Raw genomic sequence first — 27,919 nt, 5'->3', positions numbered from 1 at the left:
TGCCGCATGTCGCATTTCGCGCCGGTTGCCGTCGGGTCGCGCTGACGGACACCGGTGGCACCTGGCGTCAACTATAGAGTGCTCGCGGTTTACTAACATAGCGTCGCTGTGCCCATCGTACGTGTGCGTCAACGCTACTTTGGTGTATATTGGGCCCTTCATAGTGCGCTCGCGGCCGTTCCGCTTGCTCCCCATTTAACAAATTCGGTATCACGTGACTTGAATAGATGACGAAGGTAAACTAGAAATCCATACATAATAATGATACGTAAGTCATGTACAACATCACTTACCTTCACCTTGTAACATTGTGCTGATTTTAGAGTGACTTATTAACTTTTCTCATTCGTGCTTCGCATATCATCAATTTCCACTGTACGTGGGATCTGCCATTTTTTTTTAGAATGTGAAGCGGCTTTCTTGCTAACCTGTGTAACGCTGTCGCTCCGTACACCCCGTATGCTTGCGTCTCGCTTCTCCTGCCGCATGCTCGCATCTCGTGCCGACCCAGGAAGACACTCGAAAAACTGTCGCTCCCCTCAACGCCGACTAAATTTCAAGGCCGAAAGGTTGCCGCAGTGACGTCAGAGGGCGGGGACCCAGTTACGCCGCGAACGCGGCGGAAAGCCTGTGTTTCGTTCGCGTTTTAGGAGAACGAACGCTCCCGCTCTCGCAGATGCTGCGGCTAGATTGGAGTGAATAAAAGATGTGGAAAAAAAAGTCTTACTCAGCATGCTCAGTTGGGCAACGGGGCCCCCAACCTCTGACGTCACTGCGGCAGCCTTTCGGCCTTGAAATTTAGTCGGCGTTGCTCCCCTGCCCCTCTCTCGCCTCGCAAGCCCGACATAGGTAGCGTCTGCTAGTTAAAAAAAAAAAATGGCAGCATATCCACGGGGTGAATATAGGAGAGTGGGGTGGAGCTTCCATCCGTCCATTCGTTCTTGCTTCCGTTCGTCCACGCGTCCGTCTGTGTGACTGTCCACGCGTCCATCCGCCCATCCATGCGTGCGTCTTTTCGTGCGTCCGCACGTCCATCTGTGCGTCCATCCCTGCGTTCCTCCATACATCCGCCCCTGCGTCCGTCCATGCGTCCATCCGTCCGTGCAGCTATCCATTCATCCGTCCATGCATCTGTCTGTGTGTCCGTTCGTCCATCTAGTCAACACTTCAAGTACCACCATCTCGCATCTTTTCATCATATATTCCGCGTATAAAAGCACCGCCATCCAGCGGACATTCCAATGACAAAACGAGAGGTGGCACACGCACACTTTCTTACGGCTTGCGCTAATTGGTGGTGTTTCGGGACGTTTGCAAGATGTTGCAATTTTGACCATGTAGCTATACAAAACGCTGTTCTGTGATTTCCTCTAGCTTGGTCTGGTTTCATGACGTTTTGATGTTGCCATTTGGCACTTCGTGATACCACACAGATACCTGTATATAACGTGACACCCTGGATATAACAATTTGGCGCTCTGAACTACACGCATTACGTGATTTTCTTTGTTAGCCTGGTTGTTCATAGGTTGCGTACATTACGTTTCAAGTCGGAAACACGTGCACACAATAGTTTCATACAAAGTGTCCCACCGTGATGGTCTAAGTGAATATGGCACTCGTATGCTAAGGCGAAAGTCGCTGGAATCAATCCCGGCGTCGGTGGCTGCATTTTTGATGGGGGAAAGAATGTTTGAGGCGAGTGTACCCTGATTGAAGTGCACGTTAACAAACAGATAGTCAGAATTTCCGGTGCTCTCTACTACAGTGTCTCTCATAATCATAGCATGGTTTAGAGACTTTAAACCCCAGATAATAATACCAGTTTTTTAGAAAGCAGAACGTGATTGTTTTACGCGGCAAAATAAAAAAATTGCCCGCAGCTTCCCTCGGGAGAACACTGAGGAGGATGCGGACCATATAATTGGTTAACGGGGTGTTAAAGTGCGACTTACTTGGGTCGATGGCTAAATTGGTTAACGTGGTTGTGAAATGGGGTGTTAAATTGCGACTTACTTGGGTCGATGGCTAAATTGGTTAACGTGGTTGTAGGAGGGGGTGTTAAATGAGTGAACACGTACACACGTATGCGAAAGGGCGGCGCTGGTCGAAGGGACGTCGATCATTGTGTTTGTGGATTCGTTGGAATTCATTTCACCGCGACCTTGGACGTCGACGCGCCGTACAAACCAACCGACGAGCGGCAACTGAGCGAGCGAGCGCCGACCTTGAGTATATATACAGCACGACGGCGCATGCACTGTCAGCTGTTGAATGTTCTCGAAGCGCGACGCCACATGCGCGTCCACTGGAGAATCAGGAGAATTGTAGATGTCGAACGCGGTGTGTAGAGGAGGAAGGGTGCACAGATGGTGGAGGAGTGAAGCGCGCGCGGTGTGTAGAGGAGGAAGGGATGCACAGATGGTGGAAGAGTGGGCGACGGCGCGACGGCGCATGCGCGCGCGTCAGCTGTCGAATGTTTGAGAAGCGGTGCGGACGGCGCGGACGGCGCACTACAAGGCGCGAGTATAAGATGCTCCGCATCTAAAATTTGAATAAAAATTACGCCGCGGTGGAAGACTAGAATACTTTTCATCTACGCAGCCTTCACAACTCGTGACTAAATCTCGAAACTGCCCCCCTCCGCCCTCTTTTTTTTGCTTTTATTCTTTTTGAGTGGTCTAGCTGCAGGATGTGTGTGCCTTAGTGATTGCCATGAACAAGAAACACAAGTACCGAGACAGTTATTTAGCGTTTCGCTCTGTAATTTTGTCCGCATTCGTGCCCCCATTTCGTAATTATGGATCCATATTATAACTCGCACAATTTGCAGACTGATGCCACGTTTCCCTAAATTGCGTCAGCTGCGACAATAACTTTAGCGGCTCCATTGTTAGCTCGACTCATGCGATGTATATTGGCTTCTACATGAGCTTGTATTTCATAACTGACAACACTGTGGTGTACAGAAACGTGGCTCACATTGCCGTGCTAGGGTCAGCTCGTGATCGATGAAGACTTCTCACCATATACGCTGTGTAAATGACGTAATACCTGTCTGGTGCAGCTGAAAAAGGCGTGCTGCCGTGATCACTGAAAGAAAGGGCTGCCTAAACAATGTCGCATTAATGTACGCCAGTAACACGCAATCCTATACTGAGTATCATCCCCAGAAACTTGTAATTATCCCGCCGGGTCTACAAATTGCCTACCATGGATTTCGAATGACCCGAGAATGAAAGGCTTGATGATTGTGCGCCTAAGGCTGACGAGTTGAAAAACTTACTTTTCTTCCTGATTTTCGGTTAGCAAACAATGCGCTACCGATAACTCTTGCTTCTTTCTTTTTCTGCCTTACTAGACGTCGTTCTCTCTCTGTTACATTATATTCTTTTGTCTATGTGATATAACTGATGCATTCTTAAATAACATTCTTTTTGTGGTGTTTGGGAGTTTTATTACGCAAATTTGGCGCTTTATTTTTTTATTGAAATTCAGTGTCATTTTATTGCTTGTATTCCAGTTCTTTCGAAGTTTTATGGGTCTGTATAAATTTATTTTAGTGTTTTTCTAGTTGTCGACCTAAGTCCACTATGAAACACGCTCTTTCAATCGTAGAAAACGCCTGTTATTTTTGCTATATTTGACTTGTACGTGTGAATGGATGAATGAATTATTCAATAAATATTTTATTGATGATCATGTGCTTTACACATTTCTGTTTACAAGGATTATTTCACATTCTGAATCACTTTGTGGCATCGTTGTTGCAGGAGAACTAGTTTTGTCAGATTTAGGTAGTCACAAAACTTGAAAGAACCGAGGCAGCAGTGACCGACTCTACCCGTTTATGTCTTCTGTGTCAGTCTTTATTTAGATACTGAGAAAATTTTGTTTGCCTAGATAATGGTTAACAGTGCTAATCGCAAGTGAGAGTGAAATAAGTTTGTTTCTTGTAGAGCACTCAACTTTCGTCTAAATTCAGTACCATTTTTCTGAAGTAGTTAGTTTTCTCCGGCCAATTGGCACGAGTCTCCGAGGTTTTTATTGAAGGATATTAGGCTTACGAAGTAAAAGACATGTCATGCCGCTCAAACAGCTATGGGGTTTTTTCATGCGCGTCTTTTACAGACAGGCCAGATGCCGTCACAAAGAATGTGCCTGAAGACAGCATGCATACGTAGAGAATAGGATTTTGAAAGCTAAACATGAACTTCAGTAATTTTTGTTAGTTATCCCGGGAGTTGGCCTGGTGTATATTTGTTATTTCTGCACATTATAATTCAGGGCATCGTTAGGACATATTAGTTTCGAAGGCACGAGAACATGCTATACAGCATAAAAAATTATATAATACCACATTGATTGCTTAGACACGGACATACGTACAGAACATCTTAGTTATAGAGTATGAGAAATATTCAACTGAATTCCCCTAATAAGTTACTTAACCCGGGTATTTTTTTATATGCCCGGGTTATGCTACCTTTGGCAATGTCTTTGGCATCGTGATTAAAACGTGCTGTTACCAGTTAACTTCGGCGGAGCAAGACAACTCCACAGCCATGTTAGATCTTGGTTATGTACATTACTAACCACTCATCTTCATTGTTTTGAGATTTTAAATGTGGAGTATTTTAAGGAATGCAGGGTGTCTTATGCTGCTGTTGTGCCTTAGCGTAACGCAGGCAAAGCCATGCATAGCTTTGTAATCTGTAGCCCGCGCTCACGCCAAAGAGAAGTCTGCTTTCTCTGGTTTCCTATATTACTGTCAAGGTGCTCGAAGGAGCGCGTTGATGGTAACATATTCCTCTGGTTACCTGTTACCGCGCTATGACGGTGATATCTGTTTTCTGGGTTACTATCAGTGCCTTGACGGTAACAGGTAACCGTTGAGGCACTCGGAGTGCCTTGACAAAAATATTAAGAGCGGAACACTTTGAATATACCCTCCTATAAAATAAAAAAAAAACAGGAAGAAAGGAAGAAATGGAAAGAAAATGAAAGAAAACAAAGCTGGAATAAAAATAAAAATAAACAGAAGTAAAAAAGAACTCGAAAACAAAAAAAAAAGAACGGAGAAAAGAACAAGAAAAGCGAAGAGAGAGAGAGAGAGAGAGAGAAAAAAGAACGCTGCCAAGCTCCACAGTATCTTCGTTAGTGCGAAGCTGAATATTTTTAATCGTTGCTGCCTCTGTGGTATTGCGATATTGATTCATGGCTGAAGTATGTTGAAATAAAAAAAATAAAAAAGTTTACGCATTTATGTTTGTTTATTAGTATGCAGTTTTGTGGACATATTGTAATAGAAAAAAAAAGTACTTGTCATAAATCAACGCGAGTAGACGTGGAGGCCAATGTAAAATATACATTACAACACGTATTGTGAAAAAAAAAATCCCAAATTTTCGCGCAGCACAACACTAAGCAAGAGCACTACTCTTTAGTAATGTTGTTAGCCCCAACAACAACGAGTTTTTTACCAAGAGAGGGGCCTCCTACGTGTCCTCTGAAGGCATCTTTTTTTTTTTCGTGTGAAGAAATAAGAGCGGTGTGCTTCAGATTAAATGCGAAGCATTTGTTTGCGTACTGCAAACACTTTAGGCATCTATCTATCTATCTATCTATCTATCTATCTATCTATCTATCTATCTATCTATCTATCTATCTATCTATCTATCTATCTATCTATCTATCTATCTATCTATCTATCTATCTATCTATCTATCTATCTATCTATCTATCTATCTATCTATCTATCTATCTATCTATCTATCTATCTATCTATCTATCTATCTATCTATCTATCTATCTATCTATCTATCTATCTATCTATCTATCTATCTATCTATCTATCTATCTATCTATCTATCTATCTATCTATCTATCTATCTATCTATCTATCTATCTATCTATCTATCTATCTATCTATCTATCTATCTATCTATCTATCTATCTATCTATCTATCTATCTATCTATCTATCTATCTATCTATCTATCTATCTAGCCGCATACGTCTGGGTACTTTCGTGATCACCCCCTTAACTTGCGTGATCCAAAATTACTATGGGAGGCTAAGGTGGTTTTACGAACATGAAACCCTGGTCAAGGCATGATTAATATCACAATCCCGTCGCGTACATCGTCAAACACTTCCCGCCAGACAGTGACACATACTCGCGGGCGTGTATGTGCCACTGGTATGCGGGTATGTGCCACAAGCGATTGACACTCATTATCTACCCAAGAAAGATGAGAACACATATGGAAAATTTTAACGTACGAGCGATAAAAAAAAAAAAAAACCTGACATCGGTAGCGTTGACCCTTCGAATGCAAAGAATAAATGTCAGGTTCCCGGCAGAAATCGAACCCAAGCATTCTGCGTGGCAATCAAGCATTCTACCACAGAGCTGGGCCAGGTTACTTTCAAATAGACCCCAATGTTGATTAATTTGTGGGGTTTAACGTCCCAAAACCACCATTTGATTATGAGAGTTGCCGTAGTGGAGGGCTCCGGAAATTTTGACCACCTGGGGTTCTTTAACGTGCACCCAAATCTGAGTACACGGGCCTACAACATTTCCGGCTACATCGGAAATGCAGCCGCCGCAGCCGGTAATCGAACCCGCGACCTGCGGGTCAGCAGCCGAGTACCTTAGCCACTAGACCACCGCGGTGGGGCAATGTTCATGGAACGTCAATTGTGGTTGCAGTGCTGGCTATCAAAGTTTATAAGAATTGCATACGCACTTCTATCATATAGCTGTAACGTTGGGTTAACGTCAATTGTAGTTAGGTGCCATGCGTGTAAGTTGATTTATGCAGCAGTGTCTTGGACTACCATCCTCGCGAGCACTACCACTCCATATCAACTTATCGCTTCTGGTGTTGCTGATACTCACCACGTTCCTGTGGGCATCGTTGTGGAAGTGCAAACAACTGGATATATTAACATCTGCTCCACTTTAACATATGTCCATGCGTGCAACATGTATACATATATTTAGTGTTATTTCATAACTTGCCACTCAAAAAAAAAATTACAACACGGTCACTTTTCCACCACATGCTTCACATAACGTCGATTGCCAAGGTACGTGGGATCTGCCTATATTTGGTTCATTTTATTTCTTTTTTTAGATAGTGCCAATCCCAAAGGCATCATAGCCGGAGGGCAGTGTATTATTATTGAATACAATCATTTATAACGCAAATTGTGACAAAATGTCAACAACAAATAATTACAATGAAAGCGCAAAATAAGAGAAACGATTATCTTGAGAATAAAGAAAAAAGAGGGTCGCAAATAAGACCACAAGGGAAAAAAAACCAGCAGATCATCCGGTCATAAGGTAGCTTATGACCTGATGAACTGACAAGGCCCCAATGTACTTAATCTTTTTCCGTTACCAATGGCCTAATGTGTGCCACATTATATAATCTGAAAGTACATTATTACGGTCAATAAGATACGCATAAATGTGCTTGGTACAATGGTATTGTGTTTTGTATGTAGTTTTAGCTAGATATTTCGCGTTGAGTGCACCATTTTTGTTATAGGTTTCACTTTGGTTTACTTTTATGGACATATGCCCGTATAAAAACCTTTTTTTGAAGAAAGTCAAGGGGCTCTTAGCTGGATCAGAAATCAAACTTTTCGCAGTTCTCTACGGATAGCAACCACACCACAAATTCACATAGTCCGCACAAACAACATCAAATTCTGGAGCTTCACTTGCGGAATTCATTATAAGATTATGCATCCAGCTGGAATGACGGTTTTCAGGTCAATATTAACCACGTGGGTTTAGTTTAACGTGCATTTAAATCTAATAGTACTAAGATTTCTCTAGAATTGCGCCCACATCAAAATGCGTCTATCGTGACCGGGGAGAGCACTCGCACCAAACCAAAGCAAGCTACCGCAACGAGGGCCGTTAAGGAAGGGCATCCTTCCTTTTGAAGAGCTGCGTACACAATCCATCAGTCTCAATGCACGATTTAATTAATCTCAGTTCACGCAAGCACAAAGCGTTGGCACTAAGCCGGGCAGTAATTACCATCCTTTTTTGTTGACCATGCAAGATTTGTTTTCCGTTGAAGCATTTGTGAGCTGGTACGCCGAATACGTAGAAAGGACAATACGACCTTGCTTGCTCTCTTCTCGCAATTAGCAAAAACGCGAATTAGTGTGCGTCGTAGCGTGACCTTGATGATTTCTACGAAACGTTGATCATTTCACACCGAAGAGTGGTGTTCGGGAGAAAAATAAATTCAAGACAGCAAGGTCAGTTGGAGGAAGATGGTAGGCTTGGAGAGTTGGTCTAAGTTAATTTTTTGATGAAACAGCGTTTTACTTAGCACTGGACATGCGCTGAGCTAGAAACTGAAGTTTATTACAAAAACACTTTTAATCAGCGTTGCATACGTTACAGAAAAAAATCGAAGACCCCACGGACAGCGGTAATAAACGATATGCGAACACATATTAGGAAGGTTGATAGGCCTTTTTAAAATCAGCACAACGTTATGAGGCACACGTAAATTATGCCACACATGACTTTCATGTCACGATTATTATCTTTGGGCGTGCCATTTATATTCGTCGTCTGTTCACGTCAAGTTATAATAAATTTGGTATACGTGGAGCTATAGCGAAACGGCCGCGAGCACGCTATGAGCGTAGCATGTAGTCATGTTTTACATGGCGTGCATGTCATGATTATTATGTTTGGACGTGTCATTTACCTTCGTCGTCTATTCAAGTCTTACAATACAAAATTTAATATACGTTAAGCTACCGAACCGACCGCGAACGCACCATAAACGTAGCATGTAGTCATGACATACAAGGTATGCATGTTATATTTTTGACGTTATGGCTTGTCATTCATGTTTGCCATGCAGTCATGTCCTACCATATCAGTTTTTCAATAAGTGAAGTGAACGAAATCACTGCAGAAGCAGCAAGACCATGACATGTAAATTTTGACATTCATTGCATACATGTCATGATTTTTATGTTATGATTAGTCACTCATGCTTATCATGCAGCCATGTTATGTTTTACCAATTTTGGCACAAATCTCAATATCGGAATGGCCAGGAGAGCTGAATGTCGTAGGCAGATAGATAGATAGATAGATAGATAGATAGATAGATAGATAGATAGATAGATAGATAGATAGATAGATAGATAGATAGATAGATAGATAGATAGATAGATAGATAGATAGATAGATAGATAGATGTGGCCAAAGCCGCCGATGTTCGCCAAGAAATGCTTCGAAATGAAAAAGAGAACCAAAAAACTTGTGAATTCCGCGTTTGTATCATGCACTGCTTTTCTCGTCATTCATCTATTAAGGTTCTGTCTCATCAAAATAAAAGTCTAGTGATGTATATGAAATATCTCAACCCGCTTTCGCAACTTCTGGTCACCATAAGCAGCCCGCAACGTCATCCGACATTCCACGCAAAGGCTTACATTCGATCAATCTTGGAGTTACATCAGCGCTGCATCGCATTTACATGGCGGATGCACCCTCACCATTGCTCCACAAGTTCCTGATAAATATATCAAGATTCAGAGCAAGTACTCAGCCTTGAACTGCACAGCATAATGAACAAAAGAAAAAGCACGAAAAAAAAAAGAAGGAAACCTCCCGAAACCGGCTGCTCTGATGGTGATGACCTTGACCGCTTTTCAGAATGCTGAAAGAGGCCAGTAAATTTCGTGGCGCCTTAAATACAGCCCTGTCATCAGTTGACGGAGACTCTGAGTTACTAGGAGACTGCATCCTCCTTCCACAGTGCGAACTGTTGCATAATACGCGCGCGGATATGAAAGGGGAGTACTTCAACGCACTGCGTGTGGTCCTAGTTTGTGCCCATGCGGAGACCGAATATATATATATATATATATATATATATATATATATATATATATATATATATATATATATATATATATATATATATATATATATATACAATCGCACATAGCGGCAACCTTATACAATAATATCATTTGCAAGCGATTCACTCTGACTTCAGTTCGCGAGCTACAGCAGCCACTATAGTATTGCTTGTGCTTTGCTTTCTCCAATGTCCGGTCACACGTTCACTGAAGAGTTTCGTATTAAACATGCTGACTGCGGTCATCTACAACGTCACGACATGAAATAAATATATAAATAAACAAATAAATAAATAATAGCTAACATATGGGCGAACAGTTACTGGTAAAAAAAAAATGCTGGAATGGAAGCTCCTGCAGCGCTTTTCCAGCATTAGTGAAGCCAGCTTTTGCCCTGCAAAGATCTGAGAAACATGCTATATTCTGGTGGTGCCCACGTAGACATCAAGCGGCTTTTATTTTTTAGTCTAATGGCTACATTAATTATACATTAAGAGATAGTTGTTTCCGAAGAAATATTTTGCAGAGATTAGTATTGGTTTCTTAATATACAATAGAATTTGCCTCGAGTGTGAGGCTCACTAAAAAAAACTAGTAACACAAGGACGCACTTTGAGCACTATCTGACCCGAAAATGTTGCCACGTTAAACTCGTTGGGAGTGTGAGGAAGACGCTCCTTCCTGGCTCACTGGACGGCTTTCAGCTCTCCCATAGTAGAGTACCGCGTACTTTAAATCGTTAATCACTCTTTATACAAACACAGCCAAACGCCAACAGCTGATCATGCCCCTAATAAGATGGCTGCCGCAGCCGCCATCTTACGGTTGGCAAGGCTTCTCTCGCGGGCAAGAATTTTCGCTGCAGCAATTTTTTTAAACCTCCTTGGGTCAAACTGATAGGCGAACATGTTTGACTATTCAGTTTTTGTCTACACACCTTAATTGCATGTTGCAGATAGCGAGCAAGCTCTTATGATCAAGCATTAGATTTACGTAGTTGAAACGCCACGTTTCTCAAAGTGCCTCTTCAGGCCTGCCAGAAGTGCTGAAATTGGGATTTTAGCAAGATGGAAAGGGAGCGCGAGACCAACAATCAAAAACAAAAGAAATGCGGAGAGGGAAGACATTTGCTGTGCACATGCACTGTCTGCGCTTTTTTAAAATGTTTTAGATTTGTAAACTTTCTTGAGCGGCTTTACTATTATTGTGAAGCCAGACAAACATGTCCGTCTGTCTGTTCTAACGTGATGTCACGCAGGGTGCGTCTTTTATTTAAAACACATGCATTATTGTGACCAGATGTGGCGGAAAATGTTGCCTGCCACACGTTAGCGCCGAATGCCCAATCGAAGCATTCACAAATATCGACTTATAATGTACGAATGTCACGAGCATGGAGAAATACAAGACATAATTGTAGCTCATCATTTTGGGTAATGTATAATTGTGTTTGACGGCACGGGGTACACATTACCAAATGTTTCTTAATGGCTTGACAACTTTTTGTGAAGAAGATGGTGGATAGCTTTTGGAGGAAAAAGCAGATAACTGACATTGACAATGCTAAAAGACTGAGCATATAGCAGAAATTGCTGCTGCGGTCGTTCGCACATAACATTAACAACAAAAAAACCCTAGACGTCTTAGCACTTTAGTAATACAAAAAAAAAAACACACCCTTAAAAAGAGCATATCTCGAAACTCATTTCATGGTCAGGAAAACAGCAGAAAGTATATAATCCATACCGCCATGTGCAAACAGCGTTTGCTAACATAATCGTTAGCCATCAGTGATGAGGGCCTTGCAAAACCATTTCTAATTCAGTTCGAAACTTCGATATTCAAATTGAGACTTGCGAAAGACCACCGATGTGTAACTTATACGCAATGTGATACGGTGCTGCTATGTGAGGCAATGATGTTTTCACATGTGCGGTGTGGCTTTCGTATTTTGCATTTATATTTCAGCGAATAAAAGCAGTCGCAAATGGCACCTTTTTCTTATGCTTTCTTCTGCCCCCAAGCAACGCCAAATGTTCACACATTACCGCTACACTGAGAAAGTTGCGTCAACACTAGGGCAACATTGTGTGCTACTAGGTATGGTGGTGCTTAGCCGTTATATGTTTTCTCAAAGAATCATCACAGGCGCATGTACCCTGTCTTTCGTCTTTGTACGCATCTGTTACGCGTTTTATTTTATTTCCTAACCTCCCTGCCTTCTCCCTTTTATTGCTTCCTCCTCCTCTAAATGTGCTGTGCAAGAAAGTGTGATTCCACAGTGCACCACCCTGAAGTTACTAATCCTCCCAAAACCCACCTTGGGAAAAGTAAATGGTGTTTTGAGAGAAATAGGATGTTGGAATCGTAACTGGAGTTCTTTTTTACCTTTGTAATACCACTTGAAATGTTTTATTTCGTGTCTTCTTGCGGTTTTCTAGAAGATAGTACGGTTAAAATTTGGCATTTTTCAAGGTATAGAGTCTATTACGACGAAACACGAGTTTTCTCATATATTATGGCTATGCAGTCTCACAAAATGTAAAATAATTTGCATTTACATCCATCGACGAACCACTACATATTCTGGGAACATATGTCCAGCATTTGTGCTGACTACCTTAATGATTTTTAGCCATTAGACAGCCGAAGATTATTAGGCCCCAAATGTTTTGCTTAGAGAAGTTTAAGTTCACGGAATGCATTTTATGCTTGTATCATACGACGAGCCGCTCTCTCCAAATGCGATAAGAGGCTGTTCAAGATTCACGCAGTTGGAGAATACGGCGACATCTGCCAAGCTTGGGAAAAACCACGGCTTCTCGTTACCAGCGCCAGATGTCAGGAGCCGCGATCGATTTATTCGCGCGGGAGCAGCAAACGCCTCGCTTTGGTACAAGGCCTATAAAAAGCATTACTTAGATTTGAAATACCTATTTAGACAAAAATTGTTTGATAGCCCGAAAGTTGGTCGCTAGCACGATTGTTATTGATAATATCGGAAGTGATAACAGGTGATGATGTAAGACTCACCTTCGACAATAACGCCATCGGACCGGGAACATTGCAGCGTTCCATTCACAACTCTCCACGAGTACGTCAGGCACACTCCATCTGCGGGTTTTACCCATTGAAACATGAATATATTACCACCATAGATTACTTTTTTTCTGTACGGGACACTCAACTGGCAGATGCCCGTTTAGATTCTTCCACGGCATTGCTACTCCTGATCTCTCAGTTGACAGCTGTTAGGCTGAGTAGACTAACAGATGTGTAAAATACTGAATGATTTGTATCCAGACCAAACAGGTAGGAAATCAGGTAATGTTATGCTGAAAAGTTATAAAAAATAAAAAGAGGACAGTAATTCGTTTGTAATCCAATTACTTAAAAGAGATCCAACCACACAATGCGTGACACCTTTTTTGTCTTGTTTTACTAGCTTCACAAGGTCTTGTTACAAAGAAATTATTGCTGTTTTCATTGAATTTACGCTTCAAATGAAAATTTATTTTATTGCACACCTCATTGTAGTTGGGTAGTTTTGTGTGATCACACACTTATACCATTGCTGAACTACCCAAAGCTGTATTTTGGATTTGCAACCGAAAACGCATGTTGTGACCTCCCCCCCCCCCCCCCTCCCCTCATATAAAAAAACATATGCACTATATGAGGAGGGACATTAATGCTTCAATGAGGAAGGACAATAAATGCTGCCCCTGGACGTACCCCAACAAGGCCTTGTTTGAATCATTTCAGTTGGACAATGACCAGTATTTCCAGTCTTTGCAGGAACCATGACCGCTCGAGAACGTGACGTCTGACCAACTGGAACGAGAGCGTGAAAAGCCGTGTTATTGCCACTGAGTGACCACGAAACAAAGTAAAATGATCCTGAATGTCAAGAACGTTGCCTTTTTGTTAAGGTAACGTTTCCGTACAAAACCGTTTGTCACGGCCCTCTCGTAAAGGTCTCCTACACATAAGAATCTCTCATACGCATAACCAGTTACAATATTATGTCACCACCCAATGTAGACATTTTTTTCTATTTAAAAGAAATCTCATGGAAACGCTTTTGTTCTTTTGTTTCATTAGTGTTGTTATTATTTTCTCATTCTTTGCTAATGAATTAAGTGTGAGCTGTTCAATAATAAAAATAGAAACACTATCTTTTTTGCCTCACTAATATTTTATTTGTTTTCTTCTTGAAGTTACTGCTAGTATAAGTATGAAGGAGTAATAAAATGTTGAATTTTCGTGAATTCTGATAAAGCGCCGAATGAAGGCAATGTATTGTGTAACGCTTTGTGTATTATGTGAGCGTAGCGTATATATTACCCTTAAAGCCCGCAAAAGCGGCTCACTACTTGTTTCATTTTTATGGCATGTATTCGACCTTTATAGCATCTAGTGGCATCTTCGCATGTATAAATGCCAGTGTGATCTCATTTATATTTTAAACACTATTGCACCGTGATATCTGGCATGACATGTAGAAAGAGCCGTCTTTTATTAAAGCTTGTTCTTGCTTTTTCTGAAGAAAATTACTCATGAGTGAGTGGCTCGGGCAGAAACACGGTAGGTATTGTTCTGGGCGTGATGGTATATGAAGTCTTCCTAGATCATTTAATTCAAATTTAATGCGGTAACATTCTCATGCATACATGTATTGCGTTGGAGCACAAGATGAAACAAGAAGTGCCAACAGTGGCTCACCCTTCTGGATATCTGGTGTTTTCAGACATGCCATGTCTGACATGCTGGCAAGTGCTTGTCCGCACGAAGATAGTCAATGCAGCGGTGCACCCTTTACAGGAGCCGAACAGCGGCGAAGATTGACGCACGCGTTATCGTACGCTGAAGACAGCAGTAGGGGAACTTCTTGTCACCGCTATACACAAGAGTTTGCCGTGACCTGAGCGGCAACGTCGCGTTTGCCGTTACAATACCGCCGAAATTTGAATGAAAGAGAAAGGTTCTGTCTGTTGTTGCAAAGTTGTCGTTATTTTGCCAGTGTCAATAGTTGGCCCATGTCGCTGGGGAAGAATAACCTACGCCGTGACGCCTTCGTTTCTCACTACTGCCAGAAACAGAATCAGCAGTGACGTGAAACTCTAAAAGTGACGTCATACGTGACGTTTGCGCTCATGTAACGTGGCCTTCCTTCATGTGACGCCTACCAGAACCTCTGCTGCTGTGCTCCTTAGGAAAGCATAGCAGAGTGTCATATTAATGTAAAGTTCTAAAAAAAAGTGATCTAGTTAGCCCCAAGAAAACTTGTTTTGTGGTGTCTATGGCATATATTTTTGGTCTTTTCATTTCTCGTATTATTTGGGGTTTTACATCCCAAAACAACGATATGAAAATGAGGATGCTATAGTGGACGGTTGCGGAAATTTCGATCATTTGGTATTCTTGAGCGTGCACTGACATTGCACTATACACGGACCTCTACCAATTCGCCTGCATCGAAATGCGACCACCGTGACTGGGGTCAAACCCGTGACCTTCGGGTCAGTAGTAGAGCCCCGTAGCCACTGTTACACCGAGGTGGACTCCATTCCTTCTATCAGCTGCAGAATGTAGTCTTTTTAAAGTGAAATTTCACAAGTTGGGACTAACCTGTGGCTTTCGTACCATGCTTTTCAAAGTTTTTACGGTCTCATACATGTTTATTCTCGTTTTGACAAGAATAAAGCAAAGTAAGCTACCAGGAATTGCTTTGTGAGACACTTGGTGCAATCCTTTGAGACGAATTGAGGTTAAAAGATGTGTTTAAATTAATCTTAGTTCGGCTGAACTTACACACCGAAATCACAATTTTATTGTTTGGTGCACTGTAGTAGATGACTATAATATAACAGTGTCGACAATTTATGCTTACCGTGCACTTACTTGATCTTACAAGATTGTTGTTTTGTCATTTTATTACCTTGCATGCAAGCGTGGTCGCCCTGGCCTGGTTCAAACGCACTACTTTACGCTCATAACTCCAATGGAAGGGCTAACGAGCTACCGCGGTGTGTTAAAATAGTTCCTAAGCCTGATCGTGCATATGTTTGGGCCCTGTTACTGTGCTGCTTTGATGTGGCACAATTTGTATTGATCGCAAGGGGACGCAGAAGTTGGTTACATAGTACTGCATTACAAAATTCTTAACACACTACAAATACACAAGACGAAATGGAAGATACAGACGTTACACACACTCAGTAAGATTGTTAACTAAATCTATCACAGCTACAATTAGATAAATAATGCACCGTTTCTTTTTTGCATTCGTTATTACTTTGCCAGTAAGGTTAAACTTACTTTAAAATGTAATTGTGAAACTTTGCTGAAGCATATTAATTTATTTAATTGAACTTTTTGCGGGTACATGTATTTTCGAAAATAAATGAAATCAGCTACTCACGGATTTCACCAGTGTCGCAGTTCCTGTTGCACGGTGACCAGTCGGACCAAGGGAACAAAGCACAACCTTGCGGGCATGGGACATAGCATTCCTCTTCCGTCTGCAAGGACAAAGAAAGTATTTTTAAAAGTGCCTTTGTCGCAACCTGTGAAAAGTTGATCACATCTACGTGCATGTCAAAATGCGTCCGCGGCGAACACAAAAGTATCGGTGACAGAAATAGCTTATATATAGCTTCACTCTAATGAACTAATGTCAGTATACAAGAGAGTGTCGATAAGGAGCTAAATTATAAGCCGATAGGAACCTGCTGTTCCGGAACCCTGTTTTGTGAAATTCATTGCAAATATGCCCAATGCCGAACACAAAAAGCAGCAGTATAGAATATTTGCGAAGAATAATTGGTTTAAGATGCTTTTTGTTTGACTGAAAATTCTTACCTTAGACAAGCACCAAGCACGTTATCTTTTAGGGGATACACGAAAAAGCACTAGTGCAAAATTTCCGTGTATAACTATACGACATCAGGATTCCAGCTACATCTCAAACAATGATATCTCTCTAAGAAAGTGACCCTCAAGAAACTCTGCATCACTTATCCAATAGTAACACTTGTACGCCTTTGCTGCAGTGTGTTTGCTGTCTACAAACAATGGTAAAACGCATGACTGTTTCTTTTGGATTTCTTTTCATTTATTACACCCTCAAGGTCACGTGGTATAACATACAAAAATGATAATGAAACAACAAGCAAAACTACCAACTGTGGTAATGAAACAAATACAGTAGGATTGTAGTTTCAGTACAAGAGTGAATAAATCAATGCGATAGCAACAAATCAGAATGTTCTACGAAGTAAGGCTAGCAGCTAACTCATTTATTGCCCAACCTGGTGAAACTCAGCAAAATGTAAGCGTAAAAAAACGTGGTCGCTGCGGCCAGCAAACAGACCTTCGTGGCGTCTATCGCTTCAACGCTAACGTAGTGGTGTGAGCGTAGCACGTATAAAGGTATGAACTACAAGCGCAGATGGTAGTGCATGTGACACGATCATAGTACTTGTCAAACAAATACTATACTCTATCTCATACGCTCCTTTCATTCCTGTGAAGGCTGCAAAGCCTCTTAGCCAATTGAAAGCCTCAGCATCTCCAAATGTATTCCTTCGCGTCGCGTCGTCTGCTCGCAAGCGTAGTGCTAGTAAAGCCAACAGATGGCATCACCAAAAAAAAAAAAAAAATGGCTGCAGCTAACACAGCTGGTGCCCTCCGCCTCGAAATCATCGAGCCGTCAACATGCAATATGTGACCCATAAGTTACAAAATGAATATTGTATTAGCTTTAGAATAATGTGCTCATACTTCGACAGCAGAGTATTGGTGACTATAGCACGTTAATTTTAAGAACGATTACATAGTTCGCGGCGTGTTATGCTTAGAAGGTGTGACTAAACAAACGGCTAATCTCGTAAATACTGACGAGATGTACTTTATGCTTCGCGTTCACCATGAGATGGCGGGTCATTTTACCATTTATTTGTTGCTGTCAGTGCAGTGGGCGAATATCAAGCGCAAGTTCGGATCGAAATAGGCGGGTGGTCCCGCTGCATGGACGCAGCCATGTTAATTTCTAACCACAGTTCGTTGTGTTTACTGATAGAATGGTGAAAAACACATAAAGTCAATGAAGAAAAAAACCAGAAGAAACATATCAGACATTGATGTGACGCCACACGTGCCAAACAATCGTCCTAAACAGCCGTGTCAATCGTATGGTAATGAGATCTGTAACTACGTTTTGCTGTTTGCTTACACCCCGTATGATTGATAGTTCTAAACAAGAGTGGTGAGATGGAGTATAGTTTAACATTGATGAAACAGTTGGTTATTTTTATTAATTACCTCGAACTTAAACAATTACCTGAACATTGTTTCCAACGATCAGCCAGTCGAGGTAGAGAGGACCTCCCACGTATGAGGTGAAGTTGGCCAGATGGCAGAAGCTTTCCTCCACTAACTCTCCATCAGACCGATAACACGCTACATCACGTCTGCGGACGCCGAATCCACAGTCTGCTCCCTGGGTGAAAGAATGAGAGGGACCAAAAGTATGTAGACTAGCATGAAAACAAAATTTGGGCACGTATAGCAGGCTCATTCTGCACAAGGTTCTCTTGTTGGCACACATTTTCGCTGATCTTAAATCATTCGGGATTATTAATAAGTTCCATAATTTACGCGCAGCGTAACCTTCTAAAGGCGATTTGATAAAATGTTTCACTCTCACTAGCTCTATTCACACAAACATTTCCCGAAGAATTCAAGCGCACTTATGTAGGTAGTGATAATGGTAGCGAATAACGCAAAAACTTTGAATCACCCACTATAGTATATCTTTTTATACTTGGTTAAAGGTTTGAGTGGTCGCCAACTTATGTTATTACTGGGTTTGACTGGTCATGATGCGAAAATGAAAGAATAAGAGAAAAAAAATCAAAGTGCAATTTATGAAGACTATGTAAGCTTTTGCTTGTACAGACACTATACTTGTTTTATTTATTTATTTATTTATTTATTTGGATATACTTCAGCCCAAGTACAGGGCTATAGCAGGAGTGGATGAGTAATACCGGACAAAACAACAGAGAAAAAAGAACAACAGTATAAAACTAAAATACATTAGACAAATACACAAGAAAACAACACTTTGCATGTTACAAACAAGAACATATGTACGAAGCGGTATTAATATTTAGAAAAAAATAAGAATGAACTCACTCCACTGCATCTGTTAACTACACACCCCAAGTGTATCACTGGTAACAAAGAAAACTTGGTCTCTTTCCTGCTAACATATGTAGCCTGCATACGTGGTAATTTGACGTAACTGACCCCCTCCTGGAGCAACCTACTAAATATTTATTAGGTAAAATGAAGAGTCACTCACATGAAGTTCGCACTGTGACCATGCACCTATTGACCAGCGGTAGCAGGGAGTGAAGGGACAAGGCTTTCTTTGGGTGAGACTTGTGGGACAGGGCCTTCCACTTTCGGTGGCATTTTGAATCACCTCGCGGTGTCTTACCTGGTCTCCTGCAATAGACGCTTCGTATAACCAAGCAGCCAACAGTCCGTATCAAAACATTACGCAGGAATCTGTGATATACAAACCATCCAGAGCATTTGCATGTTAAAAAATGGTTACGAATATAGCGATTCCTACATACCTCATATCATTCGTGTGTAGGAATGGAGACACACCATCGACCTCTAGTGATGCTGACAAGGCTGTACATTTGAATTGTCTTGAAACAACATCAATATTCACGATGAATAAGAACATTTGATGTTTCTATAACTACTTATATAAATCGTATGACATTGGTTATTATAGATAATATATTATGAGTAAATTATTATCGAGAGAGGAAGTTAATACCACGTATGATAGGAATAAGTTCAATAACATCGTTGTGATAAATATGATACAACAGCCTCAGATTTGTTTATCAAAATGTGTAACTTTTTTGTGAAACACCTTAACAAAAATTTTCATTTTTAAAATAAGAAATGGCCGGAAACAACATTACAAAATTACACATATAAAATAAATAATTTTTTTTAGTTGATCGTGTACACAATATGTAACCTTAAAAAAAAACACGTTACATACATCAATGTCACTTTTATAGCAGAGATAAGTAATCAAGACAAAAGTGAGTAAGACTTGTCATATTATCCTACGGTCATAAGAGTACATGTTTTTAGGGCGAATATGTGCGATCATCAAATAAACAATGAACCCTCACCAAAACTACCGCAGGGCTCGCATCCGGTTAGATCCCACTCCGACCATTCTGAGACCATGCAGTCGATGGGACAAGACGCGTTGCAAGCCGTCTCCACATGCTTGGTTGATGGTCTAGTGTTCTGTGGAGTGATAAGAAAGTAATTACTGAATGAGGAAGCTGTAGCCAACGTCTTGAGTACCTCATAGAGAGAAAAAGAATACTGAGCAATAAAAAACAACAGTTAAGAATCATATGTGAAGAAATGTAATCAGAGGGAAAGAATAATTGGGCTTGTTAAATATATATATATATATATATATATATATATATATATATATATATATATATATATATATATATATATATATATATATATATATATATATATATATATATATATATATATATATATATATATATATATAGAATGTGAACTAGAAAGAAGGATGATGAAAAACAGCGACAGAAGGTTTTTGGAGCTAGCTGGCTTTTACCATAAGCTGGGAAGAGGGGCAAGAGAATAAAAGAGTTAAAAGGATATGGTAACTAAAAATACAAAAGCGGGAGATTATCAATACATTAAATAACATTAGGCTTGCTCCACATGTCACCCTGCTCCTATTGTTTTCATTTTTTGTTTTTTTAGTGTGACAATTTCAAATGTTCATTTGACAATATATAACTTCTTTGCATTATTTTGGTTGTCCCTATTGCCAGTTTGCTGACTCCAGTTTTCGTTGTACTATATATACTTATTGTTGTGTCCGTCTTAGCAAAGTCTACAACATTGCTGTATCTTGCCGCATACGTTTGTGCAACGTGTATTGTCCGACAGGAGGTACTCTATCAGGTATGGGCTTTTGGAACCCAATTTGTATACTTGTGAAAACGTTTATGTTGTCTAGAAAAGTAAGGTGAACTTGTGACGCTAACGTGGTAGAACCATCATACAAATATGAAACACGCCACAACGACTTCACGTTGGCCATCCACGAAAGTAAAGTGAAATTGTGAGGCCTAACGTGGTAGAACCATGGTACGAATATGAAACACGCCCCAACGAATTCACTTTGACCATCAAGCGTTGAAAAACGTGCACCTGAACGTAAGCACATGAGCGAAAGATAAGTAGACGGAATTTGAACCTTAGTTACGAATTCGCTTACCGGATCGCAGTACTTGTAGTCCACCCGCAAACCGTCCGAGTCCCTCACGCAGTAAAGAGGCGCCCTGGAAACTCCACTGCCGCAAGGGGTGCCGCCGTTGACGACGCAGGAACCCGGTGCTCCTAGCTCCCAGTGGTGCTTCAGACAGACATCTGTCTCAACTAAACGGTACGGACAGTGCCTGCCATGCCTCTGTGGTCGAAGCGTTCGACGAGTGCGATTTCGCTCGGTGATAACGGCTCCCAGTTCTGGGTCCTGGAAAGATATAACGGTGTTTTTATTGATATAATAGTGCATTTGACGGTACAGAAGGAGCCTTTCTCAACGATCCGTAACAGTTAAATCGGCGACTCTGTCTTTCTGACTTTACATGCTAGTTCGGTTACACCAAAAATTACGTATGCCAAATCATGCTTAGGACTAGCACATACGCTTGCAGTATGTAATAAATGATAAATAAATAAATCACGCTAAGCAACTGCAGTAGCATAAATTCAAGGTGCGTTGATTGATATGTGGGGTTTAACGTCCCAAAACCACTATATGATTATGAGAGACGCCGTAGTGGAGGGCTCCGGAAATTTAGACCACCTAGGGTTCTTTAACGTGCACCCAAATCTGAGCACACGGGCCTACAACATTTCCGCCTCCATCGGAAATGCAGCCGCCGCAGCCGGGATTCAAACCCGCGCCCTGCGGGTCAGCAGCCGAGTACCTTAGCCACTAGACCACCGCGGCGGGGCTTCAAGGTGCGTTGGCTATAATAAAATACATACGTATGAAAAACAAAGCTTTGGTTTCATTTACTCTATACACCTTAATGAAGGTAATTGAGCTGTTATATTCAAAAAAGAAGAAAAAGAAGCCTAACAATTACTGAGTTTGTCACAGTAGCAAAAAAGTTAGACAACCTAATATATATACGTAAATAACTAAAAGCTTACAAAATAGAGACACCACTATTTGTATGCGTGACACATCAACATGTTTTGTCGATCGATGACAAGACTGTTCAACCGGTGCATTTCCAAGGTTTGTGACTAGTCTGCGCACGCATGCACTACGCAGTTTTGGGGTCTTCCGTCATAATTAATTGTCTGGTAGCGCTACCCGTACATTTGCTGATGTGTGCTTTCTTCACGCGTGGCCTAATGTGCGCAAAATACACGCTTTATCGTATAACAATAATGGCAAAAAAAAAGGTCCCGTCGAAACGAGCAAATAAATCAGCCGTGACTGGTAACGTGCTCACCAAGCACGATGACCACTGGGACCACTCAGAGACCACACACTCTCCCGGACAGTGCAATTTGCATGCTTCGCTGTCGAGGGGCTTCTGAAGCGGATCGCACTCATCTTCGGTCAGTTCTTGATAGGGGTCACCGTTGAGCACAGACATGCACCTGCAATAAATATGTAAAACAAGAAAGTTACTCATTTTGATTAGACGAGACAAAAATTGAAAAAAAAAGACAATTGGGCCCGTATCTGCATGTTACACTGCAAATGTCGTAGAGAGACTTGCGTTTGGAGAGAGTGAATAAAACGTTTATTTGATGTTCTTCGCAAGAAAATTGCAGCGGCTGCATTTCCGATGGAGGCGGAAATGTTGTAGGCCCGTGTGCTCAGATTTGGGTGCACGTTAAAGAACCCCAGGTGGTTGAAATTTCCGGAGCAGTCCACTACGGCGTCTCTCAAAGTCATATGGTGGTTTTCGGACGTTAAACCCTACAAATCAATCAATCGCAAAAAAATTGGTGAACGGTATACTGGAGGCGCTGTGTTAGAGTGCTTCGAGTGTGCAGCGCAGGCGACCGAGCGCATCAACTCACGTCACACTTGAGACATGAGCGCCATCTGACAGTTATCTAGGAAAACGAAGCGCGCGCAGCCTGCGCGCCCGTCTCGGAGGTGACAAGGTGGAGAACGCAAGGCGACGGGTAGGTGACACGACCGTGTCGTCTTAGCAAAGCGTCGGAAACACTTGCATTTTCGTGCAAGCGTTGCCTGGTCAACGCAACGTGATAAACGCTACGGTCCTTTGAAATACTTATAGAAATACGTAAAAGACACGCATACAGAATATTGACGTGTTGTTATGGTGCCTCAGATATGCACAATAATTGGTTTTTAATTGAAAATTGCACAAGTATGAACGCTGAATCCTGACCAATATTGGTGGGCACTGCGGGTGGGGTCGGTCGTTTGGCCACTTGGGTACCGTTTATGGTATCGTTAAAGGTGGACAAACAGACACATGTACCGACATACAGACCTTAAATTATTGCGTCGAAGGTCCCCAAGAAAGGCTATCATCTTAAAAAAAACCTAGCAGCTGCTCTGTGTGCGAGTACAACTGATGAGTGGAGCCACTTAGAAATAGGACGCAAACCACAATTTATTTATTTATTTATTTATTTATTTGAATACTTTCCATGCCCGAAGGCTTTACAGAAAGGAGTGGGGGTTATACAACAAAAAGTAAGCGAAATGTAACAATTGCTGCAAAATGGAGAGTTTGAAGTTTGCAGGGTCGATGAGGGATGCGGTGGCAGCGGAAAGGCAGTTCCAGTCTTTGCTTGTTCTGGGAATGAAGGAATCACTGTAGTGGTTTGTTCGGCAAAATGGCACACCTACATTAAAGCAATGATCAAAACGAGGTCAAATATAAGAGGGGGAAGAGAGAAGGCTCTCTTCTAAAGATGAATTGTAATCATAAATTTTATGAAGAAGAGAAAGGCGAGAGCATTTTCGACGGAACGATAACTCGGTTAGGTTCAGAGTTTTTTTCATGGCTGTGACGCTGGCATGACGGGAATAACTGCACAAAATGAAACGGGCTGCGCGGTTTTGAATGGCTTCTAGAGTGAGAGTTAGGGTTCTTGACCGGGATCCTAGATGGCGCATGCGTATTCCAGTTTAGAGCGTACTAACGTTTTGTAAATGTTTAGTTTCACTGACATGGGTACGGAAGAAAAGTTTCGTCGCAAATATCCGAGCATGCGGTTAGCATATTAGTGACGTATTCGACGTGTTTCTGCCAGGATAAATTGTTAATAATGTTAAGCCCAAGATATTTACACGAGTGCACTGAGGATAAGGGAGCATCATTAAGAAGATACATGCAAGTTTCAGAAGCTGAAGTTTTTCGAGATACACGCATGCTTTTACATTTTGTTGAATTAAGTTTCATCCGCCAGTCACGACACCAAAGAGACACGTTATCTAGGTCATTCTGAAGTCTGATAGAATCAGTTGGGTTATTGATTTTGGAATACAGCACACAATCATCAGCAAATAATTTAACGGTTGAAAACTTAACACAGTTAGGAAGGTCGTTTATATAAATCAAAAATAACAATGGACCTAACACAGAGCCCTGCGGCACCCCTGATGTTACGGCAGAGGTATCGGAAGAACAGTTGTTAGCAGTGACATATTGCGACCCGTTAGAGAGAAAGGACTTAATCCAGCCAAGCACATTAGGGTCAAGGTTCAATTGATTTATTTTAACGAGGAGAAGTTCATGAGAAACGGTATCGAACGCCTTATGAAAATCAAGAAAAATGCAATGAGTGTCGTAACCTTCGTCAGAATTGGCAAAGAGATCGTTAGTGAAAGATACTAGTTGGGTTTCGCATGAAAATGTTCTCCTGAAGCCGTGTTGGGAAGGATGAAAAAAAGAACTTGTTTCAAGGAAGTCCATTAAATGTGAGAAAATAATATGTTCGAGTAGCTTACAGGAAATGCTTGTGAGAGATATTGGTCGATAGTTTTCTGGAAGATGCGGGTTACCTGACTTATAGACGGGAACCACCTTTCCGGAATTCCAATCAGCGGGTAGCGATGAACACTGTAATGACTGATGAAAAAGCTTTGCAAGGACAATGGATGAATACACTTCTGTTAACTTCAACATTTTAGAGCCAATTTCATCGGGGCCTGCAGAAGAAGACATTTTTAAACCCTGAATTAGCCTAGTTAAGCCCACCCAGCCAACAAAAATAGGTTCCATGGGCGAAAAATCGGCATGGGGTTCATGGGGTACATCTGCCTGATCTCGATGCTTGCCTTCATGAAGACGCTAGGGTGGGGAGTGGATGGGGAGAGCGTTTGTTGAGCTTGGTGACGGGAACGCCTGCGCTCCCGCTCGTAGGGGGCGCCGCGCACCCGTTATTTTATTCGGCGCGCTTTCCCGGCGCAGGGAGCTTCGACGGTGACGGCGCTGATGCTGGAATGCGAGCCCAAGGAGCTTCGCTTCTAAATGTTAAGGCCGCTTTGCCCTAGTCGTGGCAAGCCTGAAGGAACTGCGGGTAAGGACAGTCTTCTTTCTCTTTGGTTCTCCCTTGCCTTCTTCGTCAATTTATTTCCTGTTCTTGTTTTCTGCATTTTACGAGTTCTTCTTTCGCATTTCTAATTCGCCCCGCCTTGGTGGTTTAGTGGTTAAGGTACTCGGCTGCAGACCCGCAGGTCGCGCGATCGAATCCCGGCTGTGGCGGCTGCATTTTCGATGGAGACGAAAATTCTGTAGGCCCGTGTGCTGAGATTTAGGTGCGCGTTAAAGAACTTCAGGGGGTTGAAATTTTCAGAGTTCTCCGCGACGGTGCCTCTCATAATCATATGGTGGTTTTGGGATGGTAAACTCCACATTTCAATCATTTCCTATTAATTAGCACTTCATTCCCATTTCCCCTTTTATTTCTTTCTCTGTTTATTTCTCGCTTGCTTCCTCATTTAATTTTATGCGAGGTTTGTGTTGTGTTTCCCTAGCCATAGTTGTAATGCCTGTAGAATAAATTATCACCAAGGCGCTCAAAGAGCAAGGAAAATGAGGCTTCTCTTTGGCACGAGCACCCTCTTTATATGCTACAGCCGGCTATGCTGGATGCGGTGTCGTCTGCGTTGCGCCAAGTGATGGCGCCAGCTTACGACAGGCTGCCTCAATAAATTGCTCTGCATGTAAAACTCACGTGAATAACAGAAAGTCCCAAATTAGTTAAATGGCTGGTCAGGTACCTAAATGCTGAACAACTCTCCATGCCTCCTGTCACTAGTTCTCGTGATTATGGTCGATAATTGGGCACGTGTTATGCTATAAATACACATATAAGTCCCGGTAACCAGGTATATTTAACTAATCGCCACTATACATCCCTTAAGGAATATAAACTTACATTCCACGTCCTATGCGAATTTCAGTGCACACAGGCCATTATTTTAACATTGCCCGTACAAGTGCACGTACTGTTACTTGCTCGTCTTCATTTCTCCACAGCACAGCCGAAGGCTGGAAAGGCGTTCCCTACGTCACCACTTGCATCGCCATCTCACTTACCTTCATCGAGGAAATGATAAGATTTATTCCTGGAGAAATTTTGTGATTTTTGTTTGTGTCACACACCTCTGGGTTATGTAAGGTAAATAAATGAAACGAAATGAGAGAAATAACTCCCAGACAAATCGCATAGATTTTATAGCATGGAGTACTGAGGCTCGAAAAAGGCAATTTTTTTTTTGCAGTTCCTCCCACAGTAAATGATACTTACAGGATAGATCTCGTCCTGACTCCTTCAACGCCACACCGCAGCTTTTTGGTCATATTCAAGGGTCGACACGGGGTCCATCCTGACGGGAGCCACACATTGCGTCCGCAGTCCACGATGCACGTATCGGTCTGAGTTTCCTGCAGCACGAATTCAGAAAAGTTCGCAGGAAAAACAGACGTTTTCGCTGTCGTTCGATGTGCTGCACTTCTAAATACAAAGGCATGCTGGCTGAACTACCAGTCATGAAGGAGAAGAGGGCTGGCTAAATGTGAAAATGCCCGTATACTCGAATTTAAGTGAAACTCTAAAAAATCGAGGAGATGAAGATATTCAGTACTGCCGCACCGCACAACTATATTATATTTTTGACAACCAGGACATCTGAATTAAATTTATTATTTATCTATTGTTTCATGCCCTCTCAGAGCTCCTGATGTGTGGTTGCGGACATATGAAGTGGTGTCTGTGACGTAAAAATTCAGGGGTGTGATTTCCCAATTTCTCTCGAAGCAGGGATCTCGGTAAAAGTATAGTGCACGTGTAAGTGTGGCTGTTTAGAATTCATTAATTTGTCTCATACCTTTTATTAGTTTGCAGGTGGCAGTTTACTACCGAGTGTTCTAAACAGTGCCATTATTTATTTGCAATGTCCAAAGCCGGTGAGCGCACCTATAATAGATAGAGAAATAATTAAGCGTTTTTTTTTGGTTGCAGGAAGCATATTATGCGCTCAAGGATTGAAATACTCTCGGTATTTTATTTATGATTACTATATTTATGTAAAAACACTGAGTTTTCGTGTAAGGGCGCGACACTGTTTACTAACTTCATTGAAGCGTGGTCACGCAGGACCACAAATCTGTGACGCACAAAGTGATATATCGTCTCTTTTCGTACACACACACGCGCAATCAATCAGACGCTTTCAATACGCGCTCGCTGGTTATCATGTCATGTAATTAAAGAAATGCCGGCAATATTCTAAATTTGAAATCTAAAGCCCGACGGCAACAAGTCTGTCCGGGGAAATGCATAGTGTTGTGAGACTGCACGTAATCTGGTCGCTTTGC

General features: G+C 41.8%; 1 protein-coding gene across 3 annotated transcripts in view; it reads right to left on the bottom strand.

Moving 5' to 3' along the window:
- The window catches only part of LOC119171577 (thrombospondin type-1 domain-containing protein 7A), a 239,769-nt gene that overhangs the window by 117,920 nt on the left and 93,930 nt on the right, over positions 1-27,919 (bottom strand). For all 3 annotated transcript variants that reach the window (XM_075885160.1, XM_075885159.1, XM_075885158.1), the window contains exons 17-25: positions 26,850-26,986; positions 22,556-22,706; positions 21,304-21,558; positions 20,156-20,276; positions 19,294-19,439; positions 18,268-18,426; positions 16,348-16,447; positions 13,659-13,757; positions 12,957-13,037 (exon numbers count right to left, since the gene is read on the bottom strand). In XM_075885160.1, coding sequence (XP_075741275.1) covers positions 12,957-13,037; positions 13,659-13,757; positions 16,348-16,447; positions 18,268-18,426; positions 19,294-19,439; positions 20,156-20,276; positions 21,304-21,558; positions 22,556-22,706; positions 26,850-26,986 — 1,249 coding nt within the window. The remainder of the gene's footprint in view (positions 1-12,956; positions 13,038-13,658; positions 13,758-16,347; positions 16,448-18,267; positions 18,427-19,293; positions 19,440-20,155; positions 20,277-21,303; positions 21,559-22,555; positions 22,707-26,849; positions 26,987-27,919) is intronic.

This window comes from Rhipicephalus microplus, unplaced genomic scaffold, assembly GCF_043290135.1.
Source record: "Rhipicephalus microplus isolate Deutch F79 unplaced genomic scaffold, USDA_Rmic scaffold_74, whole genome shotgun sequence".
NCBI classification, from domain to species: Eukaryota; Metazoa; Arthropoda; class Arachnida; order Ixodida; family Ixodidae; genus Rhipicephalus; species Rhipicephalus microplus.
Note: the sequence above shows the minus strand (reverse complement) of the source record. Positions and strands in the feature narration are given on the sequence as shown.